Raw genomic sequence first — 23,192 nt, forward strand, 5'->3', positions numbered from 1 at the left:
ATCGTGAAGATTTTTCTGCGTGTGCCTTTATTTGTTTTTTCATTCCAATTTTTTTTCTATTCTTTGTATTTTTTAACATTAACAACAACAACAACAACTGTAAGACAACAACGCTGGAAAAAAATTGCAATATATATTTTAAGAGACAAATAAATACGTAACGTAGTAGTTTTTTTTGCCGGAAGTGACGTAAAGAAGTTCTTCCTGCACCAAGACCGGCAAGATGGCGGCGGACACGCAGGTTTGTGTGACTGTTTTTTAAAAGTAGAGTATCCGCTTACCGAAAGGACCTCAAACGGGGAACAACCCGAATTCATGCCTTCATTGGTGCCTCTTTATGTGCATATCGGTGGGGTTTGGAATTAAACCGGAAACTGGTGATTACTATAAACGTGCCTGCTGGCTGAGCGCTGCGTGACGTCAGCCGGCCTGGACTGGACCAGAGACAGGGTGTAGCTTCATTTAGAAAGGGTCCTGATGTTAACGAGGTAGACATTTAACGTACTGTGCTCAAGGTCTGAAGACTCAGAACATGCAGGTCAGCGGACTGTGACTGTACGTGATGACGTTGGGCTGCATGACTGGCAGAGGCTGCTGATGTCCATCACTATGAACGTTTATCTTTAAACACTCAACATCAACATGTAGCTGCAGGAGCTTTGGTTGACTGGATCAGGAGGATTAAACGTGGATCTGAACATTCAGAAACTGAAGTGAAAAATATAGAATACAATTGAAAGATCTGTGTTTGAGGGAAAGAACTCAGTAAGATTTTCTTTAACTTTGATTATCTTCATTTCATGATCGATAAAACTAGGGACGTAACGATTCACTCAACTCACGATAACATGCATGATGCCGGGTTGACGATATGATTGACAAAATGAAACTGAAGACAGAGGATGAGTGAAACAGATTCCTTTAGGAGCCGCTAACCTGCTTGTCAGTGTGGTTTGGTCTTTTAATGTTTTTATTCTCTCAACAAGAGGAGGTGGTTGGAGCTTCTCATTAAATGCTGCATCATGTTGGTTGTGTTGTTTGTGTAGTTCTTGTCTTCTTGTGATATTTGCTCACAGTTTTTGTCTCGTGTTTTCTTCTCACCTCTTTCATTTTCTGTCTTAAAGTCAAAATGTTTCCACACCTCTGGTTTCAAAGACGCCGGAGCGTCCTCCAACTAAATCTCCCTCTACAGCTGCTGATGCTCACATGTGACTGAGATTCATTTTTCCGATTAGAAGTGAATCGTGACACATCGATTGATCATGATTTCATCTTATCACTCCTCCATTAAAACACAAATCCTAATTAAAAACGTGATCAATTTCAGAGCGCTAATGACGCTTCGAGCCAAACCCTCCACAAGTCGTTAATCAAAAGAACATTTCAGTTATTGTGATTTAATTAAATTCCCATAATGAATAAACACTCAGACCTGTTTGTTGTTGGAATGAACAATCGAATGTCAACAACGTTATAAACTGCATCCTTCATCTCTTTCCCTTCACTGCAGGTTTCAGACACCTTGAAGAAATTTGCAGTGAATGTGACGACGGCGAGCGTGAAAGAGCGCAAGCAGATCTTCAGAGATCTGAAAGAGTGTGTAAAGGGCAAAGGTGAGCTCCCTCCTTTCTTTATCTGACGTGATCGTTTCACGTTCTGTTTATCAACACTAATGCTTCTTCTCTGAAATGACCCCTCAGAGTTACCCGAGCCCGCCATCAAAGGGCTGTGCAAGCTCTTCTGTCTCACTCCACACAGATACCGGTGAGTGTCAGCGGCGAGTAGAGAGCGTTTGCAGAAGCGCTCCAAGCGCTCACATTGAAAATCTTTCATCTTTTCAGAAAGTTCTTGTTGACGTCATGCAGTTAGAAGTAACGGAGCAGTGTCGGTCGTTGAGCGGCCGTCCACAGACTGTCGTCATAGAAACAGCACAGACATTTTCTTCTCAGCGCACACGTGCTCTTTCTTTACGGCTGCACACGAGGCATTGGTCAGTTGTGGCTCTAAGTGACACCTGATTCTGATTCTTAGATTCATTGTGCGAGTAGCACGATAAAGTAAACTGAAAAACAAACAACAAATCAAAGTATAATCAAATCAACAATATTAATATGAACCCATTTAAAGCGACCCCTTCTCCTCTCCTTGATTAAGCCTTCTCTACACATATTTAAATATCATAAAAAGTAGAGTAGATAAAGAAAAGTATTTCAAGCTCCTTCATGATGCTAATAGTTTTTTCAAACTGTCATGCAGCCTGTGAGCTTCTGCTGTTGGAGCTGTGTTGAGGTTGTTCACTGGTGTCGACCTGTGATCGTACGTGTTGTGTGTTCGTCTCAGGGATGCTGCATCACGCAGAGAGCTCCTGTCCGTCATCGCCCAGCTGGCAGAGAGTCAGCCCAACATCCTGGCCAGCAGCCTCCTTCACAGCCTGCTCAACAGTGGAGTCATCAGCAGGAGCGGGGAGCCCAGGTACTGCTCAGGATGAGTCTCTACACCACTTCATACAATTCAAACAAGTGCCACGTCACCATGGCAACGTCCGACTGCAGGATCATCCGATTGCTTCCCGACAGTCACAGGGTCGCTCTCGAGCCAGCTCAGAATGGATTTTCTGCCCTGAGGTTTTTTTTTGAGTCGTATGAAGATCCAATCAGGAGCGCCCTGATTGATTTCAAACATTTTTGATGTTTAGAATTTAAAATCTTGGTGGTGAAGTCATGAACGGGGCTCGTGGACATCATGTCGTGTAATCTGACCTCCAGCTCACGTGTTGTCAGCGGCCTCCCCGCACATTCACTCACCCAACACTTCTGCACAAAGCGCTCTGATCCTGCCGGCTCTTGATGCACGTGATATCTGATTTTAAAATCAGGAAGGATTTAAACTCCTGCGCTGTGAGCCAGACTTAATGTGGTACATTTCTCAAAGTAAGAAAAACCAAATACTGTACGAGTACGACTCAAACACTTTGCATCGATTAAGCAACGAGAGGAACAAAAAGCAAAAGTTCTGTAACTCGGCCCACAAATGGTCTCTGCTCCCGTCACAGGCGTGAATATGGCAGCTTGAATCGGCGGTCTGAGAAAGGCCATGTGTGGTCACAGAGTGGATGAGATGGTCCTGGTTCTCCTGGCTCCTTATTAACACTGTCATGATGTTTTCAGTAAGAGTGCCGGCTCTGCTGCCTTCATCTGCCTGTCCTGGACCTGCCTTTTAGCCCGCACGGTTTTTTCTGCCCCGGAGAAAAGAGAAGGACCCGTCTGGAGGAAACTGGTCAGTCTGCTTTGCACCTCTGCAAACACTTCTTACTTTGCTATATGACACCAGGCTCAGTGTTTTTTACGTCTGATGTCTCTGTCATCTGTTGTCGTAGGTGGAGGTTCAAAGCCTGCTTGTGGCTGAAGTGGTGGGCGGAGCCAAGACCACCGCTCAGAAATCCATCCTGAAGAATCTCCGTCACCTTTGGCTGGAAGTAAGTCAGGTGTCCTTTTTATATGTGCAACCATAAAGTCTCCCTTTCAATGTGAATGAGTCAATACTGATGGACTCTGCAGCAGCCTCTACCATCAGTGTGTGAATGTGTAACTAAATGTAAAATGTAACTAAACTAACGTCCCCGACACGTCGACTGTTGGTCGAGTTGGACCGCCGCCGTGCGATCATTGTCATTGTTTTTGCGGCGACCCGTCGGATCCTGTTTACCCTTTTTCGGTCATCGGTGAGAGGAATCTTTCTGATTGGCTGTTGGGAGGTTTCTCCAGTTTTGGACGCAGCTTGAGCCTGCCGCCGTCGTCTCCATGCTTTCGCCCCTCAGTGCGCTTTGCTCCGTGTCACCACGGCTAATTCTGGATGTGACTGACCTTTGTTTGTCTTTAACAGAACGCTGGACTCGTTGATGAATACATCAGCACTCTGTTGACCTTGGACCAGAGCGCCACCACTCTGGCCATGTTGGGCGTGTGTCTAGACTTCTGTACGGCTCAGAAGGACAGAGCGACAATAGAGAAGCACAAGGTGAATATGGTCCTCCTCCTGTTCTGTCGGTCCGACTTGGACTCTGGGTTCGAGGTTTAAAGACAGATATTTGTGTCTTTTCAGAGTGCCCTGCTCGACCTGTACATCAAGTCAGTCCTCATGAGCAAGACCAAACCACGACAGCACCTCCTGGAGAAAAGTGGCTCTTTACTCCGTCATGTGTCCCACTCGGACTTCAAGGAGCTGCTTCTCCCCACGCTGCAGAAGACGATGCTGCGCAGCCCGGAGAACGCCATGCAGAGTGAGACGCCTGCAGCGCTGAAGGACGGACACTCTCAGGCGCCGCTCCTTCTCTGGACTAAACTTCTTCTGCTCTTCTTTCAGCCGTGTCCTGTCTCCTGTCGGCTGTGACTCTGGACCTCAGTCAGTATGCTATGGACATTGGAAAAGCCATTGCAAGTAAGGAGTTAGTAGATGCTCAGATGATTTAGGTCTGTTGGCTGCAGCGTGCTCGCTCTGCTCCCTTTCAAACAGACTCCGAGCTCAAAGTTTGCATCCAGGTCGACCGGGACAGAGATCCTGTAAACTTCAAAATAAAACACAATATATGTGAATATTCCATCACTTCATCAACAGTGCTTTATTTAAGGAAAAAACCTCATTGAGTTTAACAATCTCTTTTCAAACAAGCAGCAGAGTATCAGACAGACAAAACAAACATCCTGAGGCAGTTAAAAGACACGAATAACAAATCTAGTTGGTCAGAATCGTCCCGTAACACATCAGGAAGAAGATCTACAGCCAGATGACTCCGCCTCCAAGTCATTTCACTTCCTCTTGAAAACGTCCAACGAGAGAAGTTTCAGCTTATTTTGATGTTCTAAGAAAAGGGAGATTTAAAATCTTTGTTGGGACTTTTGGAACAGACAATAAGAAGAGTAAAAGTCCCTGTTCTCTTCTGACTGCTGAGGCTCAGAATGATGATAATAATACATTTTATCTGTAAAGCACTTTACAGTTTTAAAATCCTCAAAGTGCTGCAGAGTTTGAAAGGATAAAAGAGTTAAAAACATAAAACATGTAAAAAATAAGGTCTGAAGGAAGCAGACCGAAGAGAGTCTTAGAATGTTTAAGTGTGTCGGGTCAAAGAAGACCATCCAACAAACAGTGATGAGTGAGGGATTTAAAGTTAGTGATGTCCACAGCATGCACGCATGTGTCCTCACTTCTGGTTTGTTTGTGTCTCAGGCCAGCTGAAGGCCAATAATCCTCAGCTGATGGAGGAGGCGGTGCAGGCCATGCAGCACCTGGCCCAGCAGTGCAGTGACCCCACATCTGTGCAGGACATCGTCACACACCTCTTTAAGATCCTCGGAGGTGAACCAAACCTTCTCTTCAAAATAAAACCAGCGCCGTCAAGTCGTCCTTTCAGGGGCTTCATCATTCAGACTCTGATTTCTTCTTCTTCTGTCTCACACACACACTGCTGCTCTCTCTGCACACCGTTTCTAAACCATTCAACAGAACGGTGTTGGCACTTTGTACTGGCTGTTTAAACAGTGACAGGAGTCGATTTTATATTCTATTAGTGGATTTATATTATTGAAAGGCGGCGGCTCTTTTTCATCCTTGTATGTGTTTTTCATCATGTTTAATACGGACGTAGGCACTTCCTGTTGTTGTTGTTGTTGTTCTGGTCATGCTTCATTCCTTTCTGCGAGTCATTTTGACGGCTAGTTGTAAAAAAGCACAAACCTGGTTTCTTCATGCGTCTTCAGGTGGTTGGATCACATGTGGCATCCTGAATAACAGTGTGTGTGTGTGTTTGCAGGCTCCGAGGGGAAGCTCACCATTGTTGCTCAAAAGATGAGCGTGTTGTCGGGTAAGATGCTTTTTAAACGGCATTAACCTCCGTGAGATGAGACGGCTTTTATCAACTTGTCTTCTTGTAGGAGTGGCGAGCTGCAGTCACCACGCCGTGTCAGGAACCTCCAGCCAGACGCTCAGCGCTGCAGTCACCGTCATGTTCATCCCTTATTTACAACAAGAAGGTACGCTGGTCTCAACACAATCCTCAGGACTAATCCTGGTCCGTCTGAACACGCGAGTCCTGAACATGCCGCCTTCTGTTTAGTTCACGAGGGCACCTTGGTCCACGCCGTGTCCGTGCTCGCCCAGTGGAGCGGACGCCTCACAGTGGAAGTCCCCGCGCCTCTGATGGACTGGTTTAAGAAAGCTTTCACCCTCAAGACGTCCACCTCGCTGGTTCGAAACGCTTATCTTCAGGCCATGCTGGGGGCCTTCCGAGGTCAGTCACATGTCCCTCCGATCCGTGCCTTTCTTTAGCCCGCCTCAGACTGAATATCATCCTTTCTTGTCTTTGATCAGGTGACACTCTGGCTCAAGCCTCAGACTTCATGCCCTTGCTGCTCCAGACAGTGGAGAAGGCGGTGGCACAAAACTCCCAGCATGCTCTACTTGCAGAAGGTGTTTCAGCGTCTGTGCTGTTGAGCCGGCTGGCACTGCTGGAGACACAGACGGGTGAGACTCCTCGTCCTCACGTGTGAACAAAAAAAAAACCTCAACGTCGCATAAAAGCATTAACGAGAGGTGTGAACTTTCTGTCTCTGCAGAGGCCAAGTTTTCTGGCTTTTGGAATCTGATCTTGGATGAGAAGAAGCCGCTCTTCACAACAGAGAAGTTCCTCTCCCAGGCCAACGAGGAGAGTAGGTTCATCTTTCTAACTGAGCCAAAGTTTGTGAGGCTTCTCCAGTTATCAAAACATTCACTAATCGCTCGGTGTTGCTTCTTCTTGTCCCGTCCTCAGCTCTGCTCACCGTCCTGCTGCTCTGTGAAAGGATCGTCCTCGACCACGCTCATCGACTCAACAGCAGCAAGATGCAGTAAATCACTGCTTTTAACTCTCAAACACGTCAGACATACATAAACATACGTCCTTGGGAATTTAAGCTCTTATTATCAATATGATCCATGAATCGGAGTGGATTGAGGCGGGCGTGCTCAGTGTGCAGAAGGAAGGAAGCGGCCCGGCTGACCTCCGGGTTGTAGTGGACGGGTCTCTGAGGGGGTCACAGGGCAGAGTAGAAGACGTGCCGACGTGCTTCAGCTTCGTGACATCTGCAGGGCGATCGAGTACTGCACAGGTGTGATAGGATAGAAAGAGCTAAACGCCCCTGTGACCGTGTCAGAGACCGGCCCACTACGACCCCGAGGTCAGTCCATCACACTGCCCACCTCACCCAACCGCTGCCTGTGCTTCCCTGGGTTGCACTTTAATCATGAAAGCTTACGTGCAGGGTGGCCATCATGCACATAATCAAACGTTCAGATTGAAGGATCTGTGTATTGAGTCTGTCTCTTCTGTAGGATGTACCATCACGCCATCGTCGAGGTTCTGCTCTCCCGGAGCTGGCGTGTGAGGAAGCGGGCACAGCAGACAGTCAGGAAGTTGCTCTCCTCTCTGGGTGGATCGAGTCTAGCCCATGGACTTCTGGGAGAACTGCGTGTGGTCATCAACAAACACAAGGTCGAGAGCGACATTCACCCTCCCTCACCTTCTGACCCCGTCATGCCTCAAGCCGCTCGAGTGGTTGTTGGTTAACCTTTGACCCCCCGCAGCTTCATCATTCAAATGGCTCGATGTTTATGTATGTTTTGAACTTTCAGATTCTGCCCCAAGACGTCCTGGTGTCGGACGCCGGAGAGCCGACCGAGCTGGGACGCAGCTACGTCCCGCCTCGCGCGCTGCTCGACGCTCTGTGTGTTGTTTGCTCCTCTGCCGGCCAAGTGAGCGATCCCAGCGAAGCCGAGAACTTGGCCATGGAGACCCTGATAGTGACTCATCATCCATCCATCGGTATGAGAACGAGTCGACGCACACCCAGGAGATTCCTCGGGTGTGTGTCGGTTGTCAGCCGACATCGAGGCGGCTGCTGAGAGGAAATCAGAGCGCGATGAGAAAAACAAAACGACTTTTCATCAGACGTTTTTCTCAAGTAGAAGTCCTGATAACGGTTTATAGTAAATCTGCTTCCTCATTCTTTTTAGAATGACGATTACAGACTATCGGCGCCTGCGGGCACGGAGACTCATTTCCTCTCACGCAGACGTACGTGCTAGTTGGCTGTGCGGGCTCCTCTGGTTCTTAACACGGCGTCTCATCTCTTACAGTCGAAGCGCGCCGTGGTCTCTGGCCTTTTCTGCTCCTCTCCATGAACATCAAAGCTGATGAATTTATAGAGAAGAACCTGGACGCTATTCTGCCACGTCTACTGGAGGTCAACGCTGACAACAAGGTGAGAATCTAGCAGACGTTTGGGGAGGTGTAAACATCAAATCATGTGCTGCCAAGACATTCACCTGCTCTCACCTCAGGCGGTGAAGAATGCAGTCGGCGCCCTCTGTGGCCTCTCCCCGAACAAGCTTTTGCCTCGCGTAATCAGCCACGTCACTGAGGGTCTCGGTAAACCGGCTCTGCTCCAAGTCACCAGGGAGGAATACGCCATCATGCTCACACCTGAGGGGAAACTGTATGACGACAGCATCATCCAAAGGTAGCACACCGCCGGTCTGTCACATCGACCCACGCCTCTTTGTGCTCATCGCTTCTTTGACCTCTGTTTTCTTGTCTTCGCTGGCTGTAGTGCTCAGAAGGAAAGCAGCAAGAAAGCCAACATGAAGAGGGAGAACAAGGCCTACTCCTACAAGGAGCAGATCATCGAACTGGAGTTACAGGAGGTACGGTGCTCCCGCCATCATTCGAGCTCACTGCGTGTGTGTGTGTGAACCAGAACTCATTGTGCTGTCTTTCTCTCACGGCAGGAGATGAAGAAGAAAAAAGGGATCAAAGAGGAGTTACAGTTAACTAGCAAACAAAAGGAGATCATGCAGAACCAGCTGGAGAAGGAGGCTGCTATCCGCAAGAGACTTGAAGGGGTACGCAGTGGACTCCAGGGATCTCTTTTAAATAAGTGCCCGAAGCAGGAAATGACTGATCAATCCTTTCTTGTTTTCACCAGCTGGATGACGAGTTGCAGAGTTTGGTGGGTCTCCTGGAAGCCACCCTTATAGAGAGACCACCTGAGATCACAAGGGAGCTCCCCTTCGTGCTCCAGGCCCTGATCCCTCTGCTGAACTCCCCCCTGGCTGCTCCCCGCATCCAGCAGCTCTTCTTGGACACGGGAGTGTGCCTCATGCCAAAACACCTCCATCCTCTCGGTACGTGCTTTGTCTCTGTGTGTGTGTGTGTGTGTGTGTGTGTGTGTGTGTGTGTGTGTGTGTGTGTCTGTGTGTCTGTGTGTCTGTGTGTGTCCCTGTGTGTGTCCGTGTGTGTGTGTGTCCGAGAAGGAAGCCTCAGGATCTCTCATGTGAACGAGTCTTCCTTCTCTTCCAGCCGTGCTCGTGGGTCACGTGACGTTACGCCTGCTGAAGCCAGAATGTGACCTGGACGAGGCCTGGGGACACGAGGACCTGGACACGGCGGCTCACCGCACGATACAGCTGCTTCACAGCCTCACCGTGCCACAGAGAGACGCCAAGACTGCAGGTGAGTTCACACACGGCTCCGTGGTCATAATCTAGTTATGAGTTCAGGTCTCACATCAAACCCTCGACAGCTTAAACTCACCTTTCACCTTGAATGATGTCAGATCGGGACGCGGGTCTCAAACGCTTCATGTCAGCTGCTGTCTCCTTAAGGACCCGCTCTCCTCTGATTGGTGGGCTCTGTTGGCAGGGACATTTGAGTGAGCTTCCAGGTGGGCGTGTCCTTCAAAGAGTTTCTAGGTGGGCGTGTCCTTCATAGAGCTGCCGGGGTGGGCGTGTCCTTCAGAGAGCTGCTGGGGTGGGCGTGTCCTTCAGAGAGCTGCCGGGGTGGGCGTGTCCTTCAGAAACCTGCTGGGGTGGGCGTGTCCTTCAGAAACCTGCCGGGGTGGGCGTGTCCTTCAGAAACCTGCTGGGGTGGGCGTGTCCTTCAGAAACCTGCCGGGGTGGGCGTGTCCTTCAGAAACCTACCGGGGTGGGCGTGTCCTTCAGAAACCTGCCGGGGTGGGCGTGTCCTTCAGAAACCTACCGGGGTGGGCGTGTCCTTCAGAAACCTACCGGGGTGGGCGTGTCCTTCAGAGAGCTGCTGGGGTGGGCGTGTCCTTCAGAAACCTGTCGGGGTGGGCGTGTCCTTCAGAAACCTACCGGGGTGGGCGTGTCCTTCAGAAACCTGTCGGGGTGGGCGTGTCCTTCAGAAACCTACCGGGGTGGGCGTGTCCTTCAGAAACCTGTCGGGGTGGGCGTGTCCTTCAGAAACCTGCCGGGGTGGGCGTGTCCTTCAGATACCTGCCGGGGTGGGCGTGTCCTTGTCCTCGAGTCAGGAAGTAATGTTTGTTGTCTTGTGTGATCTTTGTAGACGGGACTCGACTGTCCGCCCCTGCCTTCTCCTTTTGCTTCCCTCTCCTCAACGCCGTGCTCAGAGACTCTTCAGGCAGCACCGAGGAGACTGAAAACTTGATGGTCAGAGCCTTGCAAGTCGTGACTGAACACTCCCAGCTCCGGGCGACCACGGAGAGCGATGACCTCACTATAGACGAGGTAGTCACTCACAGCTCTTCTCTTATCAGACAGGAGCCGTCTGTCGTTGATGGTTAATAAAAGGAAGCTGGGAGAACAAACGATGATGACATGGAAACATTTTGTGTTTTCTCGCCTCAGAACGGACCCGAGCTGCTTCCTCGTGTCAACATGCTGCTGCTGCTCACGCGAGTGATCTCCACAGCCACTCCAAGACTCCAGGTAGAGTCTGATTTTTAAAACGCCCTTTCAAAATAAAGCTCACTTTCTGTTATTACAGGACAAAAAGAAAAAGGTAGCTTTACGAGAAAGAGATTACTTGCAGTGCAAATGAACGAGACCTAAAAACATGGACAGGTTTGGGATTTATGTGGAGCTCCCTCTAGAGGATTCCTCCAGTAACACACGTGCAAAGGGAAGGACGTGAACATGTGCGCTCTGTGTTTCAGGTGTTGGCCTCTCAGTGCCTGACGGCGCTGTGTGCCAGCGCAGGAGGAGGAGAGGGCTGCACGGTGGCAGAACAGCAAGAGATCGACGTCCTGCTCGGCGCCCTGCTGTCATCCTGCTTCTCTGTCCGGGACGCGGCCCTCAGGGTGAGACTCGATCACGTGATAGGATGGGTTTAGTCGGGATCGGTTCCTGCCACGGCAGAGCAAACACATTTAAATGTTTCTTCACAGATTCAGCTTTAAAAAAAAAAAAAAAAAAGGGAACACAGCTCAGTGATGATTTAGCCTGACACGTGTGATCTCTCCGTGCTCAGGGACTGTTGGAGATGGAGTTTGCCCTCTCCACAGACAGCTCGGAGACCAGCGGCCTGAGTTTACTGCGCAGGCTTTGGGTTTCCAGGTTTGATGTTGAGGAGGAGGGCCGAGCCTTGGCTGAAAAGTAAGTATTACAGGCTTGCATTTGAATTCTGCTGCTGTTTAGTTTTTGTAACGCTCTGTTTGGTCGTGCAGCCTTTTGTGACGTCTGCTCTGTATTAACTCTACTTCCTCAGACTCTGGGAGTCTCTGGGTCTGGAGCTGGTGCCTGAGATCTGCTCCCTGCTGATCGGCGATGTCACCCACCATGAAGAAGCAGTCCGCTCTGCAGCAGCTGAAGCTCTGTCGAGCGCTGTCTCCCAGTACAGAGACCAGTCAGCTGCCGTCCTGGGCCAGCTCACTGAGCTCTACCACCAGAAGCTCTATGTGAGAGAGACACAAACCTCCTGCTGTGTGAACAACATCATGAAACATAGTGAGTCTGATGTGTTTGTATGCTTTTTTTGTTTTTAAAGAGACCCCCTCCTGTGCTGGATGCTTTGGGAAGAGTCATCTCTGAATCTCCTCCTGACCAATGGGAAGCCAGGTAACGCTTCATAGTTTTAAAGTTGTATTCTGTACTCGCCTTTCCCGGACGTTTCCACATCAGGTGTGAATCGTAGCTGCTTCCTTCCTGTGAACTGAAGGCTCTTGTCATGCACTTCCTGTTGTTGTTGTTGTTGTCAGGTGTGGAATCGCTCTGGCGCTGAACAAGCTGTCCCAGTATCTGGATGAATCTCAGGTCACCCCTCTCTTCCTCTTCTTCGTTCCCGATGCGCTGAACGACCGCCACCCTGAGGTGCGGCGCTGCATGCTGGACGCTGCCCTCTCCGCTCTGAACACACATGGAAAGGTACTGATCCGGGCCTCCCTTTAAGCGCGCTACGATAAGCTCACCGAGGTTTATGTTGACGTGGTTTGTGATCATTTCCACGTTTGATTGAACAGGATAGCGTGAGCTGCCTGCTCCCAGTTTTTGAGGAGTTTCTGAAAAACGCCCCGCAGGACGCCAGCTACGACTCCGTCCGTCAGAGCGTGGTTATTCTGATGGGCTCCTTGGCCAAACATCTCGACAAGAGCGACCCCAAGGTCAAGCCCATCGTGGCCAAACTCATCACCGCACTCTCCACTCCTTCACAGCAGGTATGACGTCAGCTCTGCATCCCGGACTGTAACGAAGCCGCTTCACTGCCTGACTAAAGGTCTGCGTGGTTTGTCCTCCCTCCACAGGTCCAGGAATCAGTTGCGAGCTGTTTACCTCCTTTAGTTCCTGCCATTAAAGAGGACGCCGCAGGAATAGTGAGGAACCTTTTACAGCTGCTGCTGGAGAGCGACAAGTACGCAGAAAGGAAGGGAGCAGCTTACGGACTGGCCGGCCTGGTCAAAGGTCTCGGCATCCTGGCGCTCAAGCAGCAGGACATTATGACCACGCTGACCGACGCCATCCAGGACAAGAAAAACTTCAGACGGAGAGAGGGTCGGTGAAGTCTTCCAACCACTTTACATTTCTGGGACTGTTCTCCAGCGTCCGTTAACACCGAGTGCTTGAAGGGTTTAGAATACAGAATGACCTTTTGACCTCTGTTCTCTGCTCACAGGAGCCCTGTTTGCCTTTGAGATGCTGTGCAACATGCTGGGGAAGCTGTTTGAGCCTTACGTGGTTCACGTGCTGCCTCACCTCCTGCTCTGCTTCGGAGACGGAAATCAGTATGTCCGAGAGGTGAGCCGACATGTAGCATCAAAGTGTCACTTTGTGCACCGTGGATTCGACGTCATGTTATCGAAAGGTTGATTTAATAATGGGGCTGTGAATGTTCGTGCGAAAGGCTGCAGATGACTGTGCCAAGGCTGTGATGAGAAACCTGAGCGCCCACGGAGTCAAGCTGGTCCTGCCCTCCCTGCTGGTGGCCCTGGAGGAGGAGTCGTGGAGAACTAAAGCAGGTGAGGAGCGTCTCTCGGAGATGACCACAATGTCCTGAGAGAGGATACACGTCTGTGCCTTCTTAACACATCGACGCCCCTTCGTTTTTTCCTCCAGGCTCGGTGGAGTTGCTCGGTGCCATGGCTTTTTGTGCACCCAAGCAGTTGTCCTCCTGCCTGCCCAGCATTGTTCCCAAGCTGACTGAGGTGCTGACTGACTCCCACGTGAAGGTGCAGAAAGCTGGCCAGCAGGCCCTCCGACTCATCGGCTCCGTAATCCGCAACCCTGAAATCCTGGGTAAGTGTCCGAAGCCCATCTTCAGCCTGGTGTCGGCGTAGCTCCCGGCTGATTGGTCGATAAGTGGACGCCTCGTTCGTGAACCAATCCAGTCTCTCGTTCACACTCGTTTCCATAGAAACCATCATGTGATGATGTAAAAGACTCAATGATAACAGACGCTCAATCTTACAGTATGATGAGTTTAAAAACTTCAAGCCCGTCAATCAATCAATCGATCATTATTTGTCCATCTCAAGTGTTATCTTGAGACGCTTCACAGAGCGGATGTGATGATATGCAGGAAGGATCTGTTTTTTTGACTCAACGCCGTTCTTGCTTTCTCAGCGATCACCCCCATCCTGCTGGACGCGCTCACTGACCCGTCCAGGAGGACGCAGACGTGTCTGCAGACGCTGCTGGACACCAAGTTTGTTCACTTCATTGACGCCCCGTCTCTGGCCCTCATCATGCCCATCGTCCAGAGAGCCTTCCAGGATCGCTCCACCGACACTCGCAAGATGGCCGCTCAGATCATCGGAAACATGTACTCCCTGACTGACCAGAAGGTACACGCCCCTTTCCCCATTCCCTGAGCGCTCACCTTTAAAGCAGTGCAGTGTGAAGAGCTGTCTGACGTCTTTGTGTTCTAGGATCTCTCACCCTACCTACCCAGTGTAATCCCGGGACTGAAGGCCTCCCTGTTGGACCCGGTGCCTGAGGTGTGACACGTTATGGAAACAGCAGTTTGTGTTGTGTGACTTTGAATGGCGGCTGTAGCTTCTCTTCCTCCTCTCCAGGTTCGCACGGTTTCAGCCAAAGCCCTCGGTGCCATGGTGAAAGGGATGGGTGAGTCCTGCTTCGATGACCTGCTGCCGTGGCTCATGGAGACGTTGGCGTCTGAACAGAGCTCTGTGGATCGCTCTGGAGCTGCTCAAGGTCGGCGCCCTGAAACTCGACCTCCGCACCGACTCTGACTCGCTCGTCCTCGCCTGACTTAACGCCTGTGTTTGTGTCTTCAGGTCTGGCTGAAGTGATGGCCGGACTGGGAGTCGAGAAGCTGGACAAGCTGATGCCAGACGTGGTGCAAACGGCCAGCAAGGTGGACATCGCGTCCCACGTGAGGGACGGCTACATCATGATGTTCATCTACCTGCCGCTGACCTTTGGAGAACGCTTTACTCCGTACGTCGGGCCCATCATTCCCTGCATCCTCAAGGTAACATGAGGAACGTTTGAGTCCTGGTTTATCCTGTGAGTGTTTGTGAAGGACCGCCCGGTCACTGCTCCTCTTCCTCGTCCACCAGGCTCTAGCTGATGAGAATGAATATGTGAGAGACACGGCGCTGCGAGCAGGCCAGCGGATCATCAGCATGTACGCTGAGACGGCCATCGCCCTGCTGCTCCCTGAGCTGGAGCAGGGCCTGTTCGACGACTTGTGGAGAATCAGGTCAGATTGAAGCGCACAGTGAAAACGTGAGTGAGGCGATGAAGCTCCGGCGTATTGACGAGCTCATGTCGTTGCTTCTCTTGCAGGTTCAGCTCGGTGCAGCTGCTAGGAGACCTGCTCTTCCACATCTCTGGAGTGACCGGAAAGATGACCACCGAGACGGCGTCTGAGGATGACAACTTTGGAACGGCTCAATCCAACAAGGCACGAGGACATTTCTCCTGCACTGTCCCTCGCTGTCGCTTTAAGAGATGGGTTTGTTGTTGACCTATGACCTTTACTCCCCCAGGCAATCATCGGGGCGCTCGGTGGTGAGCGGCGTAATCGAGTCCTGTCTGGTCTCTATATGGGCCGCTCAGACACTCAGCTGGTGGTTCGACAGGCGTCCCTCCATGTGTGGAAGATCGTCGTGTCCAACACTCCCAGAACTCTTCGAGAGATCCTCCCGACCCTCTTCAGTCTGCTGCTGGGCTTCTTGGCTTCCAACTGTCCTGACAAGAGAACGGTAGCGCTCCTCCGCCTGCGTGACCTCGTCGTCTCCCCGTCTCTGTGTTCGTGCCTCACCGGCTCTTCTCTTTCTTTAGATCGCTGCCAGGACGCTGGGAGATCTGGTCCGAAAGCTAGGAGAGAAGATTCTTCCTGAGATAATCCCCATCCTGGAGGAGGGGCTGCGCTCGGACAAGAGTGACGAGAGGCAGGGAGTCTGCATCGGCCTCAGCGAGATCATGAAGTCGACCAGCAAAGACGCGGTGAGCAACTCGACGTAAACGTGCAGCACGAGCTCAAACTTACAGAGGAAGAGATTACTGATGTACTTTAGTCTCCTCTCCTCAAAGTTCTTCAGCTGCTGTGTCTGTCTTTACTGTCTGTAAGTCATGATGTAGTGATCCAAACACACGTTCCCTCCGGTGATGAGACTGAGTGTTGTCGTGTTAGGTGCTGGTCTTCTCAGAGTCCCTGGTCCCAACGGTGAGGAAGGCTCTCTGCGACCCTCTGGAGGAGGTCCGAGAGGCTGCAGCCAAAACCTTCGAGCAGCTTCACGCCACCATCGGCCACCAGGCGCTGGACGACATCCTGCCCACGCTGCTCAAACAGCTGGTGAGGGGAACAAAGACACAAACACACACAAACGCCTGTTCATCTAATCCAGGTAAACGCTCAACACTGAATCTGTTTCCAGGACGACGAGGACACGGCGGAGTTTGCCTTGGACGGCCTGAAGCAAGTGATGGCGGTGAAGAGTCGCTCCGTGCTGCCTTACTTAGTTCCAAAGGTAAAAGGTGGCGGTGGTGATGTCAGTGCTCGGGGTTTTTAGTGATGTTGTTGGTCTAAAGCGAAGCTCATCTCTGGTTGTGACAGCTGACTGCTCCTCCTGTGAACACGCGTGTGTTGGCGTTCCTGTCGGCGGTGGCTGGCGATGCTCTGACACGCCACCTCGGGGTCATCCTGCCTGCCATACTCTCGTCCCTGAAGGAAAAGCTGGGAGCGGAGGACGAAGCCCAGGTAAGCGCTGAGGCCTTCTTTCAGTGTTTCAGTGTTAAAGAACAAAACCGTGAGCGATGCGTGTCCCGCCGTCCCCACAGGAGCTGTGCAGCTGTCAGACGGTCATCCTCTCCGTGGAGGACGAGGTTGGCCAGCGGATCATCATAGATGACCTGCTGGAGGCCACGCGAGGCCCCGATCCTGGCCTCAGACAGGCATCCGTCACCATCCTCAACGGATACTTCGCCCGCACTCGCCTCGACTACAGCGCCCACACTCGCAACCTGCTGTCGGGTCTCATCCGCCTTCTGAACGACTCCAACCCAGAAGTCCTGGTTCAGAGCTGGGACACCATCAACTCCATCACCAAGGTACGCCGAGAAGACGAGGGCTTTTTAACACGTCTACCAAGAGAGAGGATGTGTCCTGATGAGGTTTTCTGTTTGCACGTGTAGAAACTGGATGCCAGCAGCCAGCTGGCTCTGATCGACGACCTGCATCGAGACATCCGATCAGTCGCTGCAGACGTGAAGGGTCAGCACCTGCCTGGATTCTGTCTGCCCAAGAAGGTAAGAAGACACACGTCCAGCTCTCTTGGGCTGGGACCGGCTGTCCAGACTCACATATATCACTCCAGTTATTATTCACTATTTAAAGAAACACAAGCCTCCAGTTGTCTTTACCTTCATCTGGATGTATCTGCCATTCTGAGAACTTGACCCACAGACTTCCTGTAGCTAAGGGAGTGTTTGTGCACACACACGCTCAGACCGCTCGTCCAGGAGGCCTGTCTGTCCTCGCACACTTCCACTCTTGGATCAATGAACCTGTGGGCGGTGTGCGCTCTGACGCTAACGTCTCCCACGTTCATTTTAAATGCACAGTATGTAAATCCCACCACCAGGGGGCTCCCATGTCTTTGGGCAAGGCACTTAACTCCAAGTGTCTCCTGCTGCTTCATCAGGGGCCTCTGAATGTGAATGTGTGTGTGACTCTTTACTCTGCTGCAGCCTCTACCATCAGTGTGTGAATGTGAGCTCTGAGGAGTCAGAAGACGAGAAAAGACAGACACAAGCTGAGGTGAAGTTGGAGTTCAGGTTATCTGGAGAATGATTGCAGTTAGAAGCAGCTTAATTTAAAGGCACGTCTGCAGATTTGTCTTTGTGGTGTTTGGGACGAGGCAGGAAGGGTGCTGGGTGTGTCTGAAAGAGGCCGAGGATCACTGGGATTATAAGAACAGCTGGCTGACAGACGTCCTCCCTCTCTCTCCTCCTTCATCAGTCCGTTATGACACGAACATCACAAACATCTGGAGTGTTGTTCACACGACCTCAGACAGTGGAAAACCTTTGATTATTTGGAACACTGATCATGACTAATGTCAGAGGTTGATCGTGTGATGATTGACTGCAGCTCATCTCTCTCTCTCTCTCTCTGTCCTCAGGGTGTGACCTGCATCCTGCCTGTGCTCAGGGAAGGCGTCCTCACCGGTAGTCCAGAGCAGAAGGAAGAGGCTGCTAAAGCGTTAGGAGGGGTGATTAAACTGACCTCCCCTGAGGCACTGCGGCCCTCTGTGGTGAACATCACAGGACCGCTCATTCGCATACTGGGAGACCGATTCGCCTGGACAGTCAAGACGGCTCTGTTGGAGACTCTCACTCTGCTGCTTGCTAAGGTCTGAGTCTGTGCACCACTTCTTCAGGATTGGCAGTGAGACACGGATGATTGACATGTTCACCTCTGGATTGAATTCCTCCTGCAGGTGGGCATTGCCCTGAAGCCTTTCCTGCCTCAGCTGCAGACCACCTTCCTGAAGGCTCTGCAGGACTCGAGTCGTGGTGTGAGGCTGCGAGCCGCCGAGGCTCTGGGTCAGCTGGTGTCCATTCACTCTAAGGTGGACCCGCTCTTCACTGAGCAGCTCGCCGCCATCCGTAACGCTGAGGACTCTGGAGTCAGGTGAGCGCTCACTCAGCATTTCACCACTAAAGTGGTCCCGTTTGCACCGAGCGGTCCGGCTCGGTACGGCGTGCATTTTGTGGCGTTTCCACAGACTAAAACCAGGAAAGCTCCCCAAATAACCGACTCGTACCGTCCCAATTTTTGGGACCCTTCCGTTGGGGGGCCGAAAAATAATGATCCGCCCTTAAAGGTGGAGTTAAACACTGCAGTCCGTTGATTGGTTCCCGTGTGACAGTGGCGAACAAAACCCCGGCGTGTTTAAATAAACAGTCGATTGTTTATTTGTCGCCGTGGAGGCACACGGCCTTCTCTGAAACAAAGCTTGACTAATTCTTGTAATAAAGAGTCACATGTGAGGAGATGAACTGCAGGATGTCTTCCAGCGTTGTTTTTGTTGGTAGCTGGTTTAGCGGCTAGCTGTTAGCGGATGTTTTGAGCCATGACTTGAGTGGAGCAGCGTGATTCAGACACTCAACGCTTGATCCAGAGGTGCCGGTCTTCCTTCCTGGATATGATTTAATTTATAAGTGACTGAGTGAAGCAGAGGAATATGTAACTGACTCAGGTTAAATATAGGCATCATTTAATCACATCAAAGTGTGTTTGAGGAAATGAAAACAATCGCAACCAGTTTTGACATTTTTACCTCCCTTTTGCAATTTAAGTGCAACAAAACAGCTATAAACATCACATCCATGCATGGCTTTTTTTTTTTTTTTTTTTGGGGAAATCAGCCGTATAACTCCTCCAAATCCTGGAGGGACTGAATAATGTGCTGCCTCAGCCACAAAGGTTTGAAAACAGGATGCATTCATGATATTCGCTCATCATCAGGCTGCTGCTTCAGAGGATCAATGTGTGACGTCTCCTCCTCTGCTGAGTCACATGATCCACCATGAATCTTCCCACTGACAGAAACCAAACATCAATACTGGTGTATTCTTTCAAATCACTATTTAGTGTGATGGAGGGTGCTGATAGGCCGGTGCTTTTTGAATAACTGTGACATCATGGTTTGTGTTTTTGACTCGTCTGTGTGATTCCTCACAGAGAGACCATGCTCCAAGCCTTAAGGTTTGTCATCCAGGGGGCCGGGGCCAAGGTGGACCCAGCCATCCGCAAGAACATCACCCCCACTTTACTGGGCATGCTGGGACACGACGAGGTATGACATGCGAACCCTTCTCACACATGTAGGGATTTCACAGAGCGGCGTTTCCTCCGTGATCACAGCACACAGGAAGTGAAGCAGAGAGGAAGTGGTTTTATAAAAAGAGTCTGAAACCTTTATGTGTCTACGAGAACATGACGTTCAAACTTCTTCTGTCTGTGTGTGTGTGTGTGTCTGTGTGTCTGTGTGTGTCTGTGTGTGTGTGTGTGTGTGTGTTTCTCTCTCTGGCTGTCTGTCTGTGTGTGTGTGTTTCTCTCTCTGGCTGTCTGTGTGTGTGTGTGTGTGCGCCTGTGTGTGTGTTTCTCTGTCTGTCTGTGTGCCTGTGTGTGTGTGTGCCTGTGTGTGTGTGTTTCTCTCTCTGTCTGTCGGTGTGTGTGTGTGTGTGTGTGTCTTTCTCTGTCTGTGTGTGTGTGTGTGTGCGCCTGTGTGTGTGTTTCTCTCTCTGTCTGTCTGTGTGCCTGTGTCTGTGTGTGTGTGTGTGTGGTTGTGTGTCTCTTTGTGCAGGATGCGACACGTATGGCCTCGGCTGGCTGTATCGGCGAGCTGTGTGCCTTCCTGTCAGAAGAGGAGCTGAAGACGTTGTTGCTTCAGCACGTCTTGGGTCGGTGTTTCACTACAGTTCTCGCTACATATCCGATATGACATCACGTGTGCTCTCGTTATTATCGTGCTTCCTCACAGACGTCAGCACCATGTGGATGAAACACTTTCTGCACTACACTTTGTACAGTACATTTACACTCTGACTAACGGTTGTTCTCGCCCCTCAGCGGACGTGTCCGGTGTCGACTGGATGGTGCGTCACGGCCGCAGCTTGGCGCTCGCCATAGCCGTCAAATGTGCTCCTGAGAAGCTGTGTGGGCCGGACTACCGTGAGACTGTGATGGAAACCGTGTTGGCCAATGCCACAGCTGACAGGGTGAGGACAACGTGTGAGCGGCTCTCGTGTCTTTAAAAACCAATATCACTCACATCTGTTCTGAACGGGTCAACCCGGCTGCCATGAATATCGTGTCCAAGTAACCTTTAACGGTGGCGTTGGATATTGTTTTGTATTTTTGTTGTGGCGCTCGGATGGAAGACGCTCAGCTCTGCACTATTTCACTCCAGCTGACTGTCTGCTGCTGCAAACGCTCTCTATCAGTTTTCTCATTGAAAACAAATGAAAAAATATGCTAGGTGGAAACGGGGCTTAGCGTTACCAGGCAACCAGAGGGCGTCCCTATGTTTTTGTAACTGTTGGATAGAGAGCTGAAAGTCTCCCGTCCAGTCTTAAAGCTAATTAACTGTCGGTAGATTTCCCTTTTCGTCACAGATAATCGTATCTCACTTATTCCACAAATGTTGCCATGTTTAAGAACGAGATGTCTGAGGAATTCATTCATGACTGAACCGAGAAGCAGAGTGTCAAACCTGCCTGATCTGCATCCATCTGATGTCCAGACCCAAGTCGAGCTGCAGACATTAAAGAGGACATATTGTCCACCTTTTCAAACAGCGCCCCCTGTGGTCTAAATGAAACATCTGTGTTTCTGAGCTTTGGTCCAAATATAACATGAATCAAGCAGCAGAGGAGGTTTGTGACTCTGTAGAAACCAGCTCTCTCTGAACGCTCCGTTTTGGTGTGTGTCTCTTTAAATGCTCACTGAGTTTTCCCAGTGGACATCACTCCTCCTTAATGTGTGACCATTTACCATGTGTATCAGTACAACTTCTACCTGTGCTCTCCTTACAGATTCCCATAGCGACCAGTGGGATCAGAGCTATGGGATACCTGATGAGGCATCATCTCCAAACTGAAGGAAGCAGTAGTGTTTCTCAGCGCACCATCACACAGTTTGTCAAGGTACGGGCACCAAAACATCCACGAATGTAGTCAGTGATTGCATAAGAACAACTTGACAGAGCAGTCAATAAAGTATAAAGGTCATAACAAGGTCATAACAACGTGTGTCAAGGAACAAAGAAGACAGTGACAAGTACCCACATGGTCAGAAACCAGTGTGTTGTGCTGGAAGTTCAGAAAGTGCGACTCAGCATTTACATCAAGCATTCAACATAGATTATAGAACGATGAAACCAGAGTGTGTGTGTGTGTGTGTGTGTGGTACCAGACCTGTGTGGTACCAGAAAATCAAATCTGAGCCAAGTGAACTGAAGCTCTTCATATTCTTGGCTTCAAATGAAGACAATGTGACAATAAAGAAAACACACCAGGTGATAGGTGGGTTGAACGAGCTCATCTGTTTAGCAGGTTTTGTTTTTTTGATGCGTCTTGTCTGTGTGATCACGCAGTGTCTTCAGAACCAGTCGAGTGACATCAGACTGGTGTCGGAGCGCGTGCTGTGGTGGGTTTTTAAAGACCCAGCAACGCCCTCCATGGAGGCCAACCTCATCAAGCCCCTGCTGAAGAGTCTGCTGGACAACACCAAGGACAAGAACACCAGCGTCAGAGCTCAGAGCGAACACACTATTGTCAACCTGCTGCGGCTCCGCCAGGGAGAAGAAACCATGCAGGTGAGACTCCACTTTCTAAAAACCACAAAAACAACTTAGGAAGAAAAAAAAAATCATTCACTGTTTGTTCCTCTCCAATAGAGTATTGCTGCCATTCTGGACTCTGCAAGCAACGACCTGCTGTCTGAGTGTCATCGGCGTTCCATGAAAAAAATCGCCAGCCAGCCAGACTCCAATGAAGAGATAGACGACACCATCCTTACGTGATGGAGAGGGGCGGAGAAATGAAATGGTTTTGTAGATCCCCACAACCCAAACATTGCCTTTACTGGACCCTGGCTGAAATGGGCTTTCTTACATATTACCAAACAAATACATGTCGTCTTTTTTTTCTCCTTTGATTATTTTAGCAACCTTTAAGCCAAATTTATGTTATTTTTTTTTTATTTTTAATTTGATCTCAAAATTGCCTTGTACTCTTTTAATGAACTACATCTGGCCAATTGGTTTGTAGTTTGGTGAATTGAGTTGCAAAACACAAACAATGTTGAAGGTTTCAAATTCTGCTGTCAGGAAATGACGCCCCTTTCTTAAACCTTCCTTTGGACTTTTGTGTCAGAGCAAAACATCATTTCAGTGATACGGTTGTAATAAGGCAATATGAAATAAAAGATCTTGATTTCATGCTGTATTATGAAAAATGGTGATGTCATTTTTTCTGCAGGGTCCGATTTAGGGGCCTCAGATTATGCACCCTACACTTTAAGGTGCATCCCTTGGAATAAACCAAGTAAAATATCCAATGGCGCTCCGGCTTTAATCCTCCAAGTGGGTGGCCCAGGGTTTGAATCGCACCTGTGGCTCCTTTCCCCTCTTTCCCCCAGATTTCTGACTGTCCTGTTTCCTGTGTCGTTGTGCAGATGTAGTATATCCACTTGTATTTTAATCTCCATCAGGTGTGCCCTCTTCTAAATCCCCTTTGATTCACACTATTGATTGATGGATAATATTCAGTAGCATGCTACAAGGATGCTGCTCCATCTCTAACGGGCTCATACTAATTATTCAAGAGTAGTCTTACATGTCACTGTAACTGAGGCTGTTTATCCTCTGCTG

The 23,192-nt window shown here is 50.1% G+C and overlaps 1 protein-coding gene across 1 annotated transcript; it reads left to right on the plus strand.

Moving 5' to 3' along the window:
* The first annotated feature begins 171 nt into the window (after nucleotides 1-171).
* gcn1 (GCN1 activator of EIF2AK4) lies at nucleotides 172-22,777 on the plus strand. The gene is made up of 57 exons (XM_079340990.1): nucleotides 172-241; nucleotides 1,511-1,613; nucleotides 1,701-1,764; nucleotides 2,341-2,472; nucleotides 3,168-3,276; nucleotides 3,377-3,475; nucleotides 3,883-4,017; nucleotides 4,102-4,279; nucleotides 4,363-4,437; nucleotides 5,227-5,355; nucleotides 5,810-5,860; nucleotides 5,931-6,029; nucleotides 6,113-6,286; nucleotides 6,367-6,519; nucleotides 6,612-6,704; nucleotides 6,806-6,881; nucleotides 7,366-7,525; nucleotides 7,666-7,855; nucleotides 8,170-8,294; nucleotides 8,374-8,552; nucleotides 8,643-8,736; nucleotides 8,821-8,934; nucleotides 9,018-9,216; nucleotides 9,392-9,544; nucleotides 10,397-10,578; nucleotides 10,699-10,779; nucleotides 11,007-11,150; nucleotides 11,321-11,445; nucleotides 11,558-11,747; nucleotides 11,837-11,907; nucleotides 12,048-12,213; nucleotides 12,309-12,503; nucleotides 12,591-12,837; nucleotides 12,959-13,080; nucleotides 13,187-13,301; nucleotides 13,399-13,578; nucleotides 13,906-14,126; nucleotides 14,211-14,279; nucleotides 14,358-14,496; nucleotides 14,580-14,776; nucleotides 14,865-15,007; nucleotides 15,094-15,211; nucleotides 15,297-15,512; nucleotides 15,592-15,756; nucleotides 15,944-16,105; nucleotides 16,188-16,280; nucleotides 16,367-16,510; nucleotides 16,591-16,860; nucleotides 16,945-17,058; nucleotides 17,934-18,164; nucleotides 18,252-18,445; nucleotides 19,499-19,613; nucleotides 20,124-20,220; nucleotides 20,390-20,538; nucleotides 21,355-21,465; nucleotides 21,915-22,136; nucleotides 22,218-22,777. Exons 1-57 carry the CDS (start codon nucleotides 224-226, stop codon nucleotides 22,341-22,343), a joined length of 8,016 nt encoding a protein of 2,671 aa, XP_079197116.1. The 5' UTR covers nucleotides 172-223; the 3' UTR covers nucleotides 22,344-22,777.
* The last annotated feature ends 415 nt before the right edge of the window (nucleotides 22,778-23,192 follow it).

Source organism: Symphodus melops (genome assembly GCF_947650265.1).
Source record: "Symphodus melops genome assembly, chromosome: 1".
NCBI lineage: Eukaryota > Metazoa > Chordata > Actinopteri > Labriformes > Labridae > Symphodus > Symphodus melops.